Here is a 19339-nt window from a genome sequence, read left to right on the forward strand (position 1 = left end):
TTATCACATCTTACACAGATGCAGGCACAGCTGTGCTCTATCTATCCCTCTTCTTCTTCAGCCCTCCTCCATTCAGGCTGTGATTTCCAGAGCAAAGAGGCAGCTTCTGTTTTTCTTCCATGGATAGATGGCAACACACCTGCTACAAACATCCTCTCTGTATCACTTCGTCTTCCCCGCTCTCCTTCAGCCCTCTCTTAGTTATGCAACTCTGCACTCAGGGCACTCATCCTTTTCTTACCGCCCAGCACCTCCCTCACCGGTTTCTTTCATTGATATAGATGCAAGTGCCCTTTGCCTTGATCAATTTTCCTCCCTCCACCTCCTTCCTCTTTCCATTCCTCCTATCTTTTCAGCTTTCCTTCTTTACAAGCTTTTATTTCTTTCACACCAGTTATAGAAGAACTTCCCGTTGGCATACTGTGTGCAGACACGCAAAAGGCGTGGCAGCTGGAGTCCCACTTTTTATTGCTGAGCTGCTGTTGAACTTCCATCCCACCTTCCAGAGGAAATTGTCTAAAATATCCAGTTTTGTACTCGTTACAGATGTCGGAGGGCTCAGAGGGGAATAGGGCTTATTAAACGAAGGATGTGTTGCATGCCTCAACTTTGCGAGCAATGTTTAATCTTACCGGACTTAAACGAGTGTCTGTGTCTCCCAGTGGCACATAACAGTGGGCTTAGTTTTGTGTTTCATCCCTAAACACATAGAGCCTCTGTTTGCATGTGAGAGCAAGAAAGGAACATAATTCCAGAACCATAATTCAAACCGACTTGTCATGCAGCACGACAGTAGGCCACTCCAGAGAGTAGATTTTATGGAAATATCTTGTATTAGTCCTCCAGATTCTCCTACTCTTCAGCCTTTGCTAAAAACCTAAATGTGTATTCTGCCTGCCGTGTTGCTCCCTGTTACTCTCTTTTCCACAGATGTGTAATGAAAATGGGGGTTGTCTTTTCAACTGTAATAGCAGCATTTGGCCTTCTCCCGTGATGGGTGCATCCACTTGTGTGTTTGCATGGATGCGTGCGTGCATGCGTGTGTGTGTGTGTGAGAGGCACAAGAGATAAACAGCTCCTACAACATCATTTGTCAATCCATTTCCATGTCAGAAAAGGAAAACACAATTGGCCAAATCTCTATTTTTCTCAAGCTCTGCAACTGTCTCGCATGTTGTCTTCCAGATTTTCTTTCTGCTTATTTACTCAATCTTTGTTGTCCAAAAGATAGCAGGAAGGACAACATTTCTCCATCTTCTCCTGTCTCTACTTCATCTGTCTCTAGACTCTGTAGAGAACAGTCTGCCTCATGACTCAAGACTCCTGGCTTATCAGTGAAACTGCCTTTATCTTAAGAGTGAATCCCACATTTCCACTGCGGTTTCAGCAATTGCACTTTTTAAAGATAAGAAGAAAAGATGGCATTTTAAAAATGTGAATGGTTTAATAAACCATTGTCATGTTTATTAAAAGAATAAACATGACAACGGTTTAATACAGATCATACAGAAAAATATAATGTGTCATACTAATTAATGTTTAGACATTATGAGTGTACCAAAGAAAAGAAAAGAAACCAAGGTAAAATAACAAATAAAAAAGACTATAAACAAGATGAAAAAGTTATTGTAAACTACAGTTTTGTGTAAAGGTATTTGCTCCCTAACATTTTTTTGTGGTTTGGCTTTTGGCCTGTTAAATCATGAAGTGACTGTGATTAACCACAGTTTTCAGAGGGCTGAGTTCAATTTCATTACCCACACCCATGCCAAATTATTTTCAGATATAAAAAATAATATAAAGAAAATGAACAACAGATGAAAAACAATCTTATCAGTCTTGAACGGTTTACAGATGAATTGCTGAGGCACTGGGACTCCAGTGAACCACAGTGGGAGCCATAATCTGCAGATGGAGAAACATTGGTCAATAGTGAACCTTCCCAAGGGTGGCCTGGCCTATGATAATTACTCCAGGACCTCATCAACAACTCATCCAGGAGGTCACAAAGAAACCCAGAACATCTAAAGAACTGCAAACCTTATTGCCTGCATAAAGGTCAGTGTTCATGATTCAACAATAAGAAAGTGGCTGGGAATAAATGGGATCAGTGGAAGAGTTTCAAACAAAAATCACTGCTGACCAAAACAAACACAAAGGCCCATTTCATATTTGACAAAATACATGTTGATCATCCCCATACAGTAGACTGACTAAACAAAGGTGGCACCTTTTGGAAGCTGCGACCCGTCGTGTCAGTTAAATCTAACATGGCATTTCAGAAAAAGAACATTAGGCTGACAGCCAAATCCTGACATTTCTGCCATCAGTCTGTGACTTCCGGAAATTCCTATCCACTGAGCCCCAGAAAAAAAGCTAAATTAAAAGTGCTGTGTAAGGGGGGCAGTGTCATGATCTGCCAGTGTTAGGGTTTTGAGTTTGTGTTTAATTTCCTTCCTTAGCCAGTGTCAGTGTTGTGTTTTTGTTAACTTGCCTCAGCCAGGTATTTTCTGTTCATCCAGGTCGTTAGATTACTTTTGTTCGTTGCTACTCCGTAGATTCTTGTGTTTCATGTGTTTGTTTATATTTTCCTATTGGTCTTTTTTTTCCCTTGGTTTTGTTATTTAGTCTAGTTTCCTTGTTTTCTGCTCATTTTCTCATGTCCCTTCTTTCCCTCTGCTTGTTAGTTTAATTAGACACATTCTCCCTCAGTCTCCTTGCAGCCTGTTTCACACCTGTGTCATATTTCCCCTGATTTCCTGTCTCCCTGTTTCAGTGGTTCATGTTCCACTTCCCTCAGTATATTAGCTTCCTGGTTTTCATTGTTCCTCGCTGGTTCCTCCAGTTTACATCCCTGAAAACTACACTGCTGACCTTCCCATACCATGTCTCTGTGATCGTGCCTCTATGCCTGCCTAAGTTCTGTCCTGTAAGTTACCTGTTGTTTATCACTATTAAAAGACTTCTCAGGCCCCCTCGTGCTGCTCTGCACATTGGTCCAACGCAAAACCAGTGCATCTTGACCGGCAGATACCATTTTACATCACTTGTGAACTAAGAGAATGTAAGACCAAGTGTATTTTTTAAGAATTAAACTGATTTAAACTGCATTCACTTGAGACATTTGGGTCTGACCTGACTGTAGTATTGGCTTCTCAGTGGGATCACCAGCATTATTTCCACTGAGACGTAGCTCCCTTTTGGACCATTACTTCAGCTTAGAGACACATGAGTGGGGAATGTTTGTAAAAACAGTGAAATCAGACTGATTAAGCATCAGTTTTAAATTGTTAAATTACAGTCGCCCTTTAAAGGCTACAGATTGCCACTCCAAACTGTGTGAAAATAGGTTGAAAAAGATTTAGGTGAACTGTGCTGATATTGTAGGAAGAATAACCACATTTAGCAATCGATGCAGTACGTCTGCTCCATTCGAACTTAAATTTAACGAATTATCAAAAATCCTGGCAGGTTGTGATAGCTCTAATCAGTAAATAATAAAAAATATTTAACTTTACCGACCTATGAAAAGAAGCTTTTATGAGAGCCTTTTTTTGTTTGAAAAAAGCAAAATTGCAATCTCAATGCATACTTTGTGAAACACTTTGATATTTAGTATGGGTGGCTGGGTCTAAATGGGTCCAAAAAAAGGTATTCCTGTCACGTAATTTAAAAATAACAAAAAATATGACCAGCAGAGGAGGAGATGACTAAAATTAAGTGCTGGGGATTTTCAGTTTGTAAGATTGTTTAGCCTCCTTCCACCATGGAGCTCCTTATTTGGTTCAGAATCCATCCAAAATCCTACATTCTCTACAGGGCTGTTTTCATGGTAGCGTTCTACCAACTTTTGTCTGATTTGCTCCTGGTTCCTGTAGTGGAAATGTGCCTAAACTCAGCATAGCGTATGATGATAAATAAACTCTCGCAACTGCAGTCCATGGGGTAATTGAACTTAGGTGACATGAATAATCCGGCTTTATGGTTCAATGAAAGCTTTCTTCCTTCTCTGTGTTTGGTTCCAAAGAACGTTTTAGCACACCTCCCTCCAAACTAAATCCATCGGGGCTGATCAACCAATAAAACGCGAAAATTTAGCCAGTGTAGCAGTTATATCATATTACCATTAAGAATTGCTTCAACTTTAAAATATTTTTTAACACATTTATCTGTTTCACAGGATAAAAGATTTTCCTGAATTTTAACATAAACATTCAGAATGTCAACTATTTTGTCTCTCATTATACGGTCCAAAGCAGTTGTAGGTGGCTTTAAGTGAACAAACACTACAACAAGCTTGGAGTGTCAGAAAAAGATCACTATTTTGAGAGACCAGGATAAATTGCAAGAAAGATTCTGTAGTAAGAGTTTAATGGGACTAAATAGAAGAATCCAATTTCTGGAAACGACAGGAAGGCAGAGTCCCTTGGGACACGCACATTTTTTCCTCCCAGTCTGAATTTGTCGATCACTCTCAAGAACCTTCACAAGCCCACTTTGATCAAGCCTAACCCTCTTCAACCAAGTCCCATCTCTCCTCTCCCAGCAGCATTTCTTTAAAAGCACAATTTCTTCCATCCGATCTCATTCTCTCCTTACAATCTCAATTACTCTGCCTTCCCACGTGTCTCGCTTTTTTCCTCCCTCCTTCTCTCTGATTCTTCTCTATCGTATTTTTGCCACTCCATTGTCTCACTCCATTAGGCAGACACAAATCCGTTTGGAGACGGAGCCTGAGACTAACCCCGTCCTCACTCTCTAGGGCCCAAGCGCAGCCAAGAGAATGCTCTCAGGGGAGGCAAACTCTGTCTTGTTGCCGGGAAAATCCATTTAAACCTTTGCCACGGAATACTGCTCTTTCCTGCTGTCTGGTGCAAGTACAGTATATGTGCTTAATAGGTAATATCGTTTCTGCACACACACACAAGCCCACTCAGAGGTCTATGAATTTCTTGACTTCCCAAGTGCTATTTTATTCTTTTACAAGCCTGGAACTTTCTATGTAACAATGTCCAAACATTCATTCAAAACAGCATGACAGAAGGCCATTGGGTAATAAGGCCAAGAATAAGACAGATAGAGGTACCCAGCAATTTACAAGTTAAATACCCTACAAATTTACAAAAAGAATTTCAACAACTCCCACTATTAACCAAAACAAACAGCAACAACTGCTGGCTACTCTTAACACGTCTAAAGTCAAACTGTGGATCTGGAAATTATGTCAGAAAACCATTCGGATATGGTAATTGTTGTGATCAATGACAAACTAACTACTGTTAGCAATACAGGCTGATGACTATGTATTTCCTTGGATTTCGTATAATCAAACACTAAAAGAACATATTCACTATCAGAGGTTTGACTGTACTATGTGCGAAACATTTAAAGAGATGCACATGATCAGACGCCTAATAACTTTACTGATCAAAGTAAAACAGTTTATCAACACAGCCATTACTATGTTTTAATCACATGGCAGCCATATTGAATTTTGAGTTTGGGATTGGTGAACAACTGCCAACTCTTCCACTTACTGTAATTAAACATGAAACACACAAGTAAACCACATCCATTCAACCAACGGCATAGCGCCAATGGATATGATTTTTTTTTTGTATTCATGATAGAACAGAGAAGTAGTAAAGTCCATGCAAAATTTAAAAAAACACTGCTTTAGGAGACATGTGTATATGAATTTAGGATGCATGGTTAGGATGGATATCCTTGAATATTTTTGGGCTGAACTGGTAGATTGTCTACCCGGACTTGTACTGCCAAATGTGTGTGCTGTAAAGCAGTCCTTGTGCATGTGAGTGTCTTTTTAAATGGGAGATGATGGTTCCCTGCGACATCTTCTTTTTGAGCAGTAATGAGAAGCAACAGAAAATAGTGCTTCAGTGGTGGCCGCTGGTCTTGCAATGTCACTCCAGCTCATGTCTCTGATGTTACAACAACCTGTTGACACCAGAGGGTCACCAGACAAATGCAGGGATGACAACATGGAGACACTGATAGGAATGAGAAGCCAGAGTCTCTGTGTGGCAGGACGCACATGAAACTGTTGTACACATCCTCAACTGTGGCCCACAGGATGCAACTGTTGTGATTTGACTGTCTGGTGCCTACACTGCCACTTAAAGGAGTGTCCCAATTTCCCAAAGCAAACAGCATAACCAAAGCAAATTCAGTTTGATTCAGTTCTGGAAACACATTATACTCCCTGTTTATAGTGAATGTGTAAGTGGTACGTTCATGAGAACATCCAACAAGTTGTCAGCAGCTGAGGAACTCTCATGAGACCATAAGATTTCACTTTCTCTGCATGGATGGATAGAGACATTTTTCTTATCTGGCAATTTTTTAGTTCAGTGACAATTCAGCACAAACTGAATGAGCTGATTTTGCCCAAATCCACATCTCAATAGGTCACAGATAAAGCAGCAGCAGATTGCTTTATCCCATTAGGCAAGGCCTAGTAAATAGGCAGAGATCTAGCGCTCTGTCCTGGTGCAATCTCCAGCTGATCCTGTCGCTGGCATCAGCTCTGTTGGCAGTTTGTCTTTCAAGTCAGGGCCCCCAGCTAAGCTTGCCTGTCTGTCTTTATGCGCATGGAGCTAATACAAACCAGTGTAGTAGTAAAGCAGGAGCAAAGAGACTTTGTAACTGCTGTGATTTCTCTGCTCATTGTTTTTATATGCATAGGGGATCCACTTTAACAACAAAGGAGAACATAAACTAAAGTGTTTTTCTGTATGCAGTGTGCAGTCATGAAGTCACAGTTGTACAAAAGAGGCATGCTGAACCTAGTATAGGTAAAGCCTAATAAAACAAGGATTCAGAAAAACTGCAGAGTGAAATTAAAACCATGAGTTCCACCACCAGGAAAACAGGAAAGCATTTTTTTCTACTGTTGCTTTTTTGTCACACTAAAATGTTTCAGATAATTATTCAAATTTTAATTTCAGACGCTTTCATTCATTGAGAAAAAAAAGCTTTTCAAAACCAACCTACCCCCATGTGAAAAAGCAGTCCCCCCCAATCCTTTTATAAATAATTGTGACTGACCACATTTTTTGGAAAGCTGAGTGCAACTTCTCTCGCCACGCATGCCTAATTACTGCAAGACCTGTGGGACCAAGAAATCCCTTAAATCCAATCATAAAAAAGATGACAAGCACAATCATTGATATCTATAATTTTCTGAGGCTTTGAGATTCCTGCAAACCACAGTGAGAGTGATCATCGTCATAGAGCAAGGGTGAACCTTCCCAGAGGTGAGCAGCCTACCAAAATTACTCCAGGACCGCTTTGATGACTCATCCATGAGTTCCACAAAAGAAAGTCTAAAAAACATCTAAGAAACTACATACCTTACTTACCTCAGTCAAGTTTGTTTGTTAATTGTAAGTTTTAAGTTTAAACTCAGAAAACTTTACAAAATGGTCTCTACAAGTCATGTTTCTATGAAAGAAAATTCTGAGGGTTTTAAAAACCCTGAATCTCAATATCCAAAATGGAATAAAACCGGTAGAACCAAGAACCATGATAGCTGAAGTAAAAGTACAGCATTTCAGACTACTTAGATCTGATTAAATATATCATGCACAACACTTTACAACCTCTCAAAGTGAAAATGTTTTTTTACAGTGTCTGAAAATGTAAGATTCAAAGACATACACTTGTATTGGCTTGTATTGCTAATACCTGTTAGCCTGGTCACTGAGAATACCAATAAATAAAATCTACTGGTTTTTGAACTTGAAACAGGAACACAGTTAAGTTTGGTTTGACATTATTTCAAAATCTAACTCTGGACTTCAGAGGTGAACGAAACAGTATATTTAGCCATTAGTTATCTGCCCTGGTTCTCTGGTATACACTAATAATTTATACCTGTGGTATTTGTACCACAGTTTGAGAACTATAGCTCTAGGAGCTTAAAAAGCAGCAGAGGTTGGTGAGGTTATCAAATCCATTACAAAGTTATGCTGGGATAATAACTGACTAAATAAAAACTACACTCTGTAGCAGTGAAATATGTCAGAGATTTAAATGTAGAACTGATCAAAGCAGTCACTGCTAAGATCAGGACTCTGGATTAATCGTTGTAGAACTGCAGTTTAGTTATTTATATCCACATTTAAACCACCTGGTCACTGTTCCTTATACAGTTGCTGTAATTATATGAATTTTTTGTTTTATGCAAAGATTATATAAAATTTTGGTTTTATACAATCTTTGTTGTTGGGTGCAAGAGATCCTACCTTGGCAGCCATGATCATTGAAGAGCCTCCTCGCACTCCAAGAATGGGAATGTGGGTTTGAGCTGAAATGAAGTCCAGAATCTGAGCGATGGCTTCCTGGTCTGTGTCATCCCCAAACACTACACCCTGCAGCCAGTGTTCCGTCATCAGGTCACAAATGCTCTTGATAATGCTTTTAGGGTCAGTCTCATTCATGGTCAGCACTTCCACGTTAGGAGCCATATGTAGAAAGTCCTCCTTCTCTCTGGCCCCTGCCAGTGCCACCTCACTGGAGTTGCCCACCAGTACGACAGCAATGCTTAGGCCACGTAGGATGTGAGGCAGTGCCATGTGGTGCGGAGGAGGCTGTGGGATGGGTATGTAGTGGCTGCCACCTCCACCACCTCCTCCGCCCTTTTCTCTCCGTGAGTGACAGGCTGAGGGTAAGTGGAGAAGACAGAGCAGCAGACAAAGAAGGGGCAGGCGTAAAGACGTGCCTGTGCTGTGATGAACTGATGAAGGTGGGGATGGATGATGAGTCCGAACTTTGGGGGAGAGGTGAGGCCCAGCATGTTGGCGAGGTGGGGAGGAGCTGCAGTGTCCACGGACAGGCATAATGTAGTAGTGGAAGAGAAATACCTGGAAAGGCAAAAAATGAGCAGGGGGGGAAGTTAAAGAGAGCAGAGGATGATAAAGAGAATGAATCAGAAGTTAGTATACTGTCTTTAATGTGTGGAATATACTGAAGCAGACAGGCAACATGCATCATATATATCAGGTCTTATTTGTATGTGTTAAAAAAATGAAAAAGGAGTGACAGAAGACAAGGGAAACATTGTTTGAAAGTACCTTCATAAATCCAAGCAGTCATACTTGACATTTACAATTTAAAGTCACAATACAGGGAACAATAACAAGTGTGAATCAATAATTTATGCAGAATGTTGAGAATGAAAGTTATAGCACATATTAAAGATAAGACCCTTGTTTCTTGACTGGATGGGAGAACAGAAGGACACAAGGGAGGAAGCAAAGGAGCGAGCAAAAGAGGGAAGGGATGTGGAAAAAGATTAAGCAAGTGAGCGCAAATGACAGAAAGGGCAGATGGAGGGAAAGACGACTAACTGCCAACTCAGGCTGACTGACAAACTGTCTGAAGCGAGATGAGTGACGCACCAACTGGAGACGCATACAAACTGACTGATGCTGAAACTAATTAAATGATTGAGGGTAGAGACACTCTGGACAATTCACAATGCTTTGGTATCTGCAGAAATACTCGGATGATTCTGCAGTTGTGGGGTGGATCAGAGATGGAGAAGAAGCTGAGTACAGGAAGGTGGTGGACCGCTTTGTGGCATGGTGTGGAAACAATCATCTCATTTTGAACGTGACTAAAACAAAGGAGATGATTGTAGATTTTAAGAGAAACAGGAATAAGTCAAAAACTATTTCCATCATGGGAGAAGAAGTGGAGGTGGTGGAGGAGTATAAATACCTCGGTGTTCACCTGGACAACAGACTAGAGTGGAGATGCAACTGTGAAGCCATCTACAAGAAGGGACAGAGCAGACTGTACTTCTTGAGGAAGCTTAGGTCCTTTGGTGTTTGCAGCAAGATGCTGCATATCTTCTATAAGTCTGTTGTGGAGAGTGTGATCTCTTCTGCCATCATCTGCTGGAGAAGCAGCATCAGAGCCAGAGACTTAAAAAAAACTCAACAAGCTGATAAAAAAAGGCTGGCTGTGTTCTGGGGACTCCTCTGGAACCTCTGGAGATCATTGTGGAAAGACGGATTCTTCATAAAATGAAGAACATTATGGAGAACCCTGAGCATCCTCTTCATGAGACTGTCCTACAACAACAGAGTGTCTTCAGTCAGAGGCTTCTTCAGATCTGCTGTAAGACGGAGCGCTACAGGAGATCCTTCCTGACCACAGCCATCAGCATCTACAACAGCTCTTTGAAGAAACTCTCACAATGAGCTACAACAACATTTAATTTCCCTTTGGGATTAATAAAGTATTTTTGAATTGAAATGAATTGAATTGTATGAAACCCGCCCTCTTCCTCCATCAGCCCCTGTTGGTCTAGTTTAACACTCTTCTGCTGTCCACCCCTCCCTCCTTTCTTACACCCCATTCGTTCCACTTGACCGTACCTTTCTCTCACTGACTGACTCCCTCTTTTTCAGTGCTTATTTAAATTTTTTTTTTTTTATTTAGTTTTTTAATAATTTGGATGCAGATGGGTGACAGGGCCAGGTGAGACAATGAAAAGGGGGCAGAGCAAGAAGCTGTGGAGCAGGGGACCAGATCTTAACCCTGTAGAGTTGCCGAGTCAGTCATAGCCATTTTGAAGGGGTTCTGCTAGAGTACAGGGTCACAGGAACATTTGTAGGGGATATGCTGTCCTCGTATAGCCAAAGCAAAAGCTCTGTTGGCATTTCCAACCCATATTTGAGCTTGTTCTCACTGTAGTGATCCCAACATGTGCTTTTCATGAATAGAATCTCAGCATAGTTTGGGAAAGGAGATGTATGTTTTGGTAACCTCCGGGTGTTAGCTGATGATGTCATTCTGTCAGCCATGACCTTTATCGTGCACTGGAATGGTTTACAGCTAGGCATAAAGCAAGAAGCAGCATCTCTGTGTCCCAGAAACAAGAATTCGATCCAAAAAAAAGGTAAACTAGTCCTTCAAGGTTTATGGTCATTTTCTGTCTTAAGTGGAGCAGTTTCTTCCTCGTCTCCAATAACGTGAATGCAGCTAGGGTCTATCATGATAAAGAAAAAGGAGAGCCATAAAGAAAAGCTCTCAATTTACTTTTCCCTCTCTGCTCTTACTCTCACATATTCTTATGAGATGTGGATGAATGCGATACTGGAAGAATGCGATCCCAGACAAGTGGCTTCCTCCTTGGGGAAAGTAGACTCAGACTCAGATATAAGGTAAGGCCCTGCCCCATCTATGGGAAACTCCAAGTAGACCCACTGCTCCTTCACATCAAAAAGGGTCATTTGAGGTGATTTTGCCATCTGATCAGGATACCTCCAGGTACTTCCTTTTGGAGGTTTGCTGGGTGCACCCCACTGGGAAGGGACCTGGGGGCCAGGAATATGCTGGAGGGACACTTAATTTACTCTATATTGCCAAAGGTATTTGTCCATCTACTTTTACATGTACATGAGCTTTGAAGATGTCCTATTCTTAATCTACAGTGTCCAATTTGTTGATGGACCAACCGCTGGCAGCAATAGCAACTTTAACTATTCTGTAAACACCTTCAATAAGGTTGAGCATAGTTAGATGAGAAAACTAGAAATGTAGCCTCAGCTCTAATTCATCACTAAGGTGTTCAAGAAGGTTGAGCACTGGACTCAAGTTTTTCCACACCAAACTTTATACACCTGCAGCCATGGAAGTGATTGTAACACCAACATTTATTGATTTTGCTGGTGTGACCCAGTACCTTTGGCAATATTGTGTACCTTCTGGTCTGAAACACATTGGTATTTTCCCCAGTTGAGCTGGAAATTGCTGCTAGGAAAATGGTTGTATGGGTTTTCCTCCTGGCCCTGTTACTCCCGTGACAAATTTCAAATAAGTGGTACGATGCATAGATGGATGGATGGAAAAGACTATAAACATTGGTAGGAACCCTGATGGAGACAAAAAGGTGCACCTGAAGACGAAGCACTCTTAGAAGAATGTTTGTTACTGTATGTTTACATCTGACTGAGTGGGAGGGCATCTGTACCCCTGAGCTTATCCGCACGTAGTCAGAGTGGGTGTAGATGGAAGAGATGTTTGCCTAACTTTCGTGGGCAGATGATACCAGGGAAGATGTGGATGTTGCTGCTCATAAACTTGAGCAGCGCATTGTGGGTCTAACTCGCAAATGAATGTAGCCAAATAGGCAGATGGAAGTTACAAAAAACACAGACAATATCCACCGAGTGAAGCTGACAGCTGATAAGACAGGGAATGACAAAGAGGGAGGAAAAAGCAAAAAGAAGATTGAGGGAGGGATAAAGGGATGCGTGCGGAGATGACAGAACAACTACTTTGGGGAAAACTAATTGCTGGAGGTTCGTCAGCTCTAATTACAGGTCCCTGTGTTAATATTCAATTGCACACCACTCTGCAGGAAGGATGGAGAGGCGGGAGGGAGATAAGGAGGGAGGGATAATAGGCGGCACAAGGACATGGAGTGGGGATAGGGGATAGGGGAGAGGAAAGCAACAAGAGAGAGGCTGCATAAAGTGGAGGACAGGAAGAAAAAAACGAAAAATTCAAAGAGAGGGATGGAAGAAAAAAGGCAGCAACGAGAGTTACAGAGTGAGACAGAAAGAATGATTTGGCCTCTTTGAATCTGGACTTCACTGGCAGCACTCTGTTTCCATAGCAACAATTAAAATAGGCCTACATATACAGACACAGTTGATGGACACTGAGATATATACATGTGCACCGGCATTTGTATTAGGTACTGATCATGTAATGCAGCAATATAGTCTAGAGTGCACTCACTCTGCTGTGCATTGCTGAAGTGGATGTACTTAAACCAAAGTTTGCAACACACACACAAAGAAGTCAGACAGATTTTACAAATAAACAGACACAGAAATGGTGCTTTGCATGCATCTACTAATGGTAAAATGACCATGTTTTTCTACCTTGCTCTGCCTCACAAACAAGTACTCAGCACCCTGCCGCCACATACCCTCACTAGATGCAGCTAGTAAAAAAGTCCCACGATGACTGGAAGAATGTCTCATAAATGAACACAAAGGGAGTGTATTCACCTGTACATTGCATAGTTGATGTTATGACACTAAATGACCCAATTTCCCCATCAGCCAGCCCCCCTTTATCGACAATTTGCCTCATTACCCACACAGTGCACATAGAAGTCAAATCAGTTAAACACACAAACTGCAGATTGTTTTTACCAGCTGAAGACAACACAGGTAGCAGTGCTTATATGACCTTTAAAGTCTTTATTTAATTTAATTAACATTAATGCAACAATGATAAATATTGTACACTTTCATTTCATTTAATGTCATTTTCTAGTGGTTTATGCTGTAGAGAGAAATATTGCAAAGTTTTAACCAAACAGTAGGTAAAACATTCTAACCAATAGTTTTTAGTTATAGAAGAAACTAGGAGCTTTATGATGCTCCGCATTCAGAACCATGTAGCTAGGTATGTTCTCCAATAATTTGAATGGTGATTGTTCTACTGACTGTGCAGTCCCATTGCTGTTACAGGTTCCAGTTTCAGGAATGTCCAATGATAATGATGTAAACATACCCCAAATAGAATCCTTTATGTATTTCTTTTTCATTCTAGTCAGCAACACACCCTTTTGACTAGATATAAGGACCAAATACATGTAATGTAAGCACTAAAAAGGCACAACATTCATCAAAGATTATTTATTGAATATTTTCTGGCAATGTCTAAAAGTGTTTTTAGACATTGCCAACTGTGATTTTTGTCACAGTTTTGTCCCAATTTTTCAGGTTTCAATGTAAATTGAGGAGCCTTAATTAACCCATAAGTTCAACATTTAAAATGTTTTAACTGTCTTCTCCACTTGATGGAATAGGAAAGGGTAAGATGTTAAAACTGTGCTGTATAATAATGTTAATGTTAGTCGGTTGTGTAAATGACTTTAGTTCACTCTAGGTAGTTTGTTCACTAAACAATAACATTAGTCTTTAACTCACTAGGAGTTAGCAGAAGCTAGTGCTGGTAATGTTCAACATTCACACTTTGACCAAAGAAAGCATCATCAAGTCACTATATTGAGGCAATATTTTGTGTGGTGTTGTATATTGCGTCTGAATTCGGGTCTGCATGACAGGGAAGTTGTCAGCACTTTTAACGTAAAGCAAGAAAGTCCTGGATTGAAATCCAGGTTACTTTGGGTTTCTCCCACAGTCTCATAACATAAAAGTTAGGTTAATTGACCGCACTACTTTAATCCTAGGTGTGAGTTTTTACATGGTTATTTGTCTTGTCATGGACTGCCGATCTTTCCTCTGTTGCCCAATGGTCACTGAACGTCCAGCCATGATCCTGCACCATTAAAGCAGCTGAAGAAATTGGTTGGATCAGTCCATGTTTGACCCAATACACAATATTTTATAATAGCAAAATAACCCAATTGGGGTGCTTTCACCCCATCAGCTTTTAGTCTGTATATGTGTCCTATTTACACGAGAGAGGGGAAGAGTAGTTAGAGGCAGGCCATCTATCTGGGGTTACACTAGTCCTACTTATACTAATTTATTTTCCAAATTTCCCAGAAGAAGCCTGTTCTCATGTCCAATATGATGTGCAATTGTTAAACTAACAATATTGTTAGGAAAAACCTAGTGTACGAATACAATTTCACACCATTCACAAACACTAAGACAGAAATTTTCCTTCTGGAACTGAGATGGGTCTGACAAAGATGATGGACTTAAACCATTAGGCAGCTGCAATTTTTCATACAAACGTATTGGGAACAAAAAGGTAGATATTAAAGAAATATTCCAGCCAAGAGAACAGTGACATCAGTAAACACAAAAATTATTTTCAGAACATGCAAAAACAGTGTTTAGTCAAAAACTCATCTAATTCGAAACAATCTAAAAACACATTATTGATTTATTATGATGGGTGAGTTTTAAAGGCACTGTGAAATGATGTAAAACAAAACAGTGAGCACCTCCTACAACAGCTACTGTAGTTGCCAGTGGTGGACTTAGTCATAACAGAGACCAAGGCAATATATAGACTTGGGGCCCTTCACTTCCCTTCTTTGTCTCATTTTTCCCCTTATTTCACTAAGAGCTACTTTCAGCTTATTGTTTCTTAGTTTATCTAAATAAATTCACTGTTACAATCTCAAAATGTATGTAAGAGCAAAACTTGATATTTGATATACAGTATAGCTGTGGATATTTGTAGTTTATCTGCATACAGTCAGTTCCTGATGCTGGTAGATGGTGTGACTTCTGCTATTTTAACTTTTACTTGGTAAAGGCTAAGGAGATCCTAGCTCACCATTAAAAGCACAATATGCACATGTTCTTAATGATGAAATACAGGTCCTTCTCAAAATATTAGCATATTGTGATAAAGTTCATTATTTTCCATAATGTCATGATGAAAATTTAACATTCATATATTTTAGATTCATTGCACACTAACTGAAATATTTCAGGTCTTTTATTGTCTTAATACGGATGATTTTGGCATACAGCTCATGAAAACCCAAAATTCCTATCTCACAAAATTAGCATATCATTAAAAGGGTCTCTAAATGAGCTATGAACCTAATCATCTGAATCAACGAGTTAATTCTAAACACCTGCAAAAGATTCCTGGGGCCTTTAAAACTCCCAGCCTGGCTCATCACTCAAAACCCCAATTATGGGTAAGACTGCCGACCTGACTGCTGTCCAGAAGGCCACTATTGACACCCTCAAGCAAGAGGGTAAGACACAGAAAGAAATTTCTGAACGAATAGGCTGTTCCCAGAGTGCTGTATCAAGGCACCTCAGTGGGAAGTCTGTGGGAAGGAAAAAGTGTGGCAGAAAACGCTGCAAAACGAGAAGAGGTGACCGGACCCTGAGGAAGATTGTGGAGAAGGGCCGATTCCAGACCTTGGGGGACCTGCGGAAGCAGTGGACTGAGTCTGGAGTAGAAACATCCAGAGCCACCGTGCACAGGCATGTGCAGGAAATGGGCTACAGGTGCCGCATTCCCCAGGTCAAGCCACTTTTGAACCAGAAACAGCGGCAGAAGCGCCTGACCTGGGCTACAGAGAAGCAGCACTGGACTGTTGCTCAGTGGTCCAAAGTACTTTTTTCAGATGAAAGCAAATTCTGCATGTCATTCGGAAATCAAGGTGCCAGAGTCTGGAGGAAGACTGGGGAGAAGGAAATGCCAAAATGCCAGAAGTCCAGTGTCAAGTGCCCACAGTCAGTGATGGTCTGGGGTGCCGTGTCAGCTGCTGGTGTTGGTCCACTGTGTTTTATCAAGGGCAGGGTCAATGCAGCTAGCTATCAGGAGATTTTGGAGCACTTCATGCTTCCATCTGCCGAAAAGCTTTATGGAGATGAAGATTTCATTTTTCAGCACGACCTGGCACCTGCTCACAGTGCCAAAACCACTGGTAAATGGTTTACTGACCATGGTATCACTGTGCTCAATTGGCCTGCCAACTCTCCTGACCTGAACCCCATAGAGAATCTGTGGGATATTGTGAAGAGAACTTTGAGAGACTCAAGACCCAACACTCTGGATGAGCTAAAGGCCGCTATCGAAGCATCCTGGGCCTCCATAAGACCTCAGCAGTGCCACAGGCTGATTGCCTCCATGCCACGCCGCATTGAAGCAGTCATTTCTGCCAAAGGATTCCCGACCAAGTATTGAGTGCATAACTGTACATGATTATTTGAAGGTTGACGTTTTTTGTATTAAAAACACTTTTCTTTTATTGGTCGGATGAAATATGCTAATTTTGTGAGATAGGAATTTTGGGTTTTCATGAGCTGTATGCCAAAATCATCCGTATTAAGACAATAAAAGACCTGAAATATTTCAGTTAGTGTGCAATGAATCTAAAATATATGAATGTTAAATTTTCATCATTACATTGTTGAAAATAATTAACTTTATCACAATATGCTAATATTTTGAGAAGGACCTGTATGACAAGATAATTGTATTCTTTAGGATATTTAAGATAACTATTTGACTTTCACTCTGTGTATAAATGATTGAACTTCATTCAATTTCCAGACAGGTTGTTGTAACATTATTAACCTGTAGCCCCATAACTAATGACATTTTAAAATGCTTGATAGCATTCACTCTGATCAAAATACCATTCTCACAATTCACAATTGAAATTACATATATCTTTCCTAATGTCATCTTGGGGCCAGAAGCAATTTCCTACTGTGTGAAATAGTTAAATGTTCCTCTGGCTGATGCATGCATCAACATGAGCAATACAGTAGAAAAATATGACAGGAACAGAATTCAAAGACATGCCAACAAAAAAGTAAACAGATAAATATACACGAGTTGTCTCAGGAGATTAGAAAGAAAATTATAGACAAGCATGTTAAAGGTAAAGGTTATAAGACCATCTCCAAGCAGCTTCATGTTCCTGTGACTACAGTTGCACATATTATTCAGACATATAAGATCCATGGGTCTGTAGCCAACCTCCCTGAACGTGGCCACAGGAGGAAAATTAATGACAAAACAAAGAAACAGATAATACGAACGGTAACAAAAGAGCCCAGAAAAACTTCTAAAGATATTAAAAGTGAACTTCAAGCTCAAGGAACATCAGTGTCAGATCGCACCATTCGACATTGTTTGAGGCAAAGTGGACTTAATGGGAGACGACCAAGGAGACCATTGTTAAAAACAAATCATAAAAAAGCCAGACTGGAATTTGCCAAACTACATGTTGACAACCCACGAAGCTTCTGGGAGAATGTCCTATGGACAGATGAGACAAAAATTGAACTTTTTGGCAAGGCACATCAGCTCTATGTTCACAGATGGAAAAATGAAGCATATGAAGAAAAGATCATTGTCCCTACTGTAAAACATGGAGGAGGCTCTGTTATGTTCTGGGGCTGCTTTGCTACATCTGGCACAGGGTGTCTTGAATCTCTGCAGGGTATAATGAAATCTCAAGACTATCAAGGGATTCTAGAGAGAAAAGTGCTGCCCAGTGTCAGAAAGCTTGGTCATGGGTCTTGCAACGAGATAATGACCCAAAACACACATCTAAAAACACCCAAGAATGGCTAAGAGGAAAACATTGGACTATTCTGAAGTGACCTTCTATGAGCCCTGATCCTATTGAGCATCTTTGGAAGGATCTGAAACATGCAGTCTGGAAAATGCACCCTTCAAACCTGAGACAACTGGAGCAGTTTGCTCATGAGGAGTGGGCCAAAATACCTGCTGAGAGGTGCAGAAGTCTCACTGACAGTTATAGGAATCATTTGATTGCAGTGATTGCCTCAAAAAGTTGTGCAACAAAATATTAAGTTAAGTGTACCATAATTTTTGTCCAGGCCTGTTTCATGAGTTTATTTTAAAAATAATTCTGTTGAAGCATGTTTGAAAATCAATGTCTGACTTTCATTTGTTCATTTTCATAGAATTTTTATTCATTATTACCTTTGTCAGATTCAAGTTAATTCTGTGACCATTGTGGGTTTTTCTTTCATTAACCGAGGGGTACAAACAATTTTGTCCACGTGTGTATTCGTTGGCAAATGGGAGAATTAAGTGAGGAAAAAAATCATTTGGATTTCAAATAACAGTGGGCTGCCAGTTGAACAGAGGATGTTTTCAAGAACAATTATCAGTATATCAGAGCCTGAAAACTTGAAAATCTTTACAGTGTAAAAAATTTATACACTGCTTTTCAAAGCATCTAAGTAGTTTTTAAACATTCTTTTCTGACACAGAAAGAGCCATTGGAGCTACACCTCTCTGAAACAAAAAAGCACCACAATATGCATAATGTCATCAGGAACTGTGGACTGCCTAATGTAAATAGAAAAAGTTGTTTTCTTGACAAATCGAATGTGTGGCAACTTATTGGCAGCCCCATAGACCCTGTGTAGAAAAAGTAGATTAGATTAATGAAAGCAAGTAGGGCAGACCTCTTCATTCAGCAATAACTGTCTTTCTGTGAAAAACACTTTTTGCCCCTCCAACATGAAACAAAAAGCTTTGGCTTCAAAGAATATGACCACACAAGACTGAAGGATGGGAGACAACATAATTTATGCTATAAACAGGTAGTTCTAGCAGAGCTATTAGCCAGGCCAGTGAAGTGTTATTTGCGAGGATAAACCTTCTCAATTAAAAAAATGCTTTGTTTGATTGTGATTTTTTATTTTACATGTCCACTATTATTTCACAATGGCTGCTGAAGTCCACAAACTTCAATAATGAGCTGCAGCAGCCACATGTTCCTTCAGTGTCTGAGTCAAATGAACAGATTACATATCAGGATTTCAACTTCCCTCCTGACCTCCACATTTGCAGC

The 19339-nt window shown here is 40.3% G+C and overlaps 1 protein-coding gene across 1 annotated transcript in view; it reads right to left on the reverse strand.

Annotated features, from left to right (window-relative positions):
• Positions 1-19339, reverse strand: part of LOC124863843 (glutamate receptor ionotropic, NMDA 2B-like) — a 243124-nt gene that overhangs the window by 153748 nt on the left and 70037 nt on the right. Inside the window, exon 4 of the mRNA XM_047358359.1 lies at positions 8268-8885. Within this exon, the coding sequence (XP_047214315.1) occupies positions 8268-8885 (618 nt within the window). The remainder of the gene's footprint in view (positions 1-8267; positions 8886-19339) is intronic.

This window comes from Girardinichthys multiradiatus, chromosome Y (assembly GCF_021462225.1).
Source record: "Girardinichthys multiradiatus isolate DD_20200921_A chromosome Y, DD_fGirMul_XY1, whole genome shotgun sequence".
NCBI classification, from domain to species: domain Eukaryota; kingdom Metazoa; phylum Chordata; class Actinopteri; order Cyprinodontiformes; family Goodeidae; genus Girardinichthys; species Girardinichthys multiradiatus.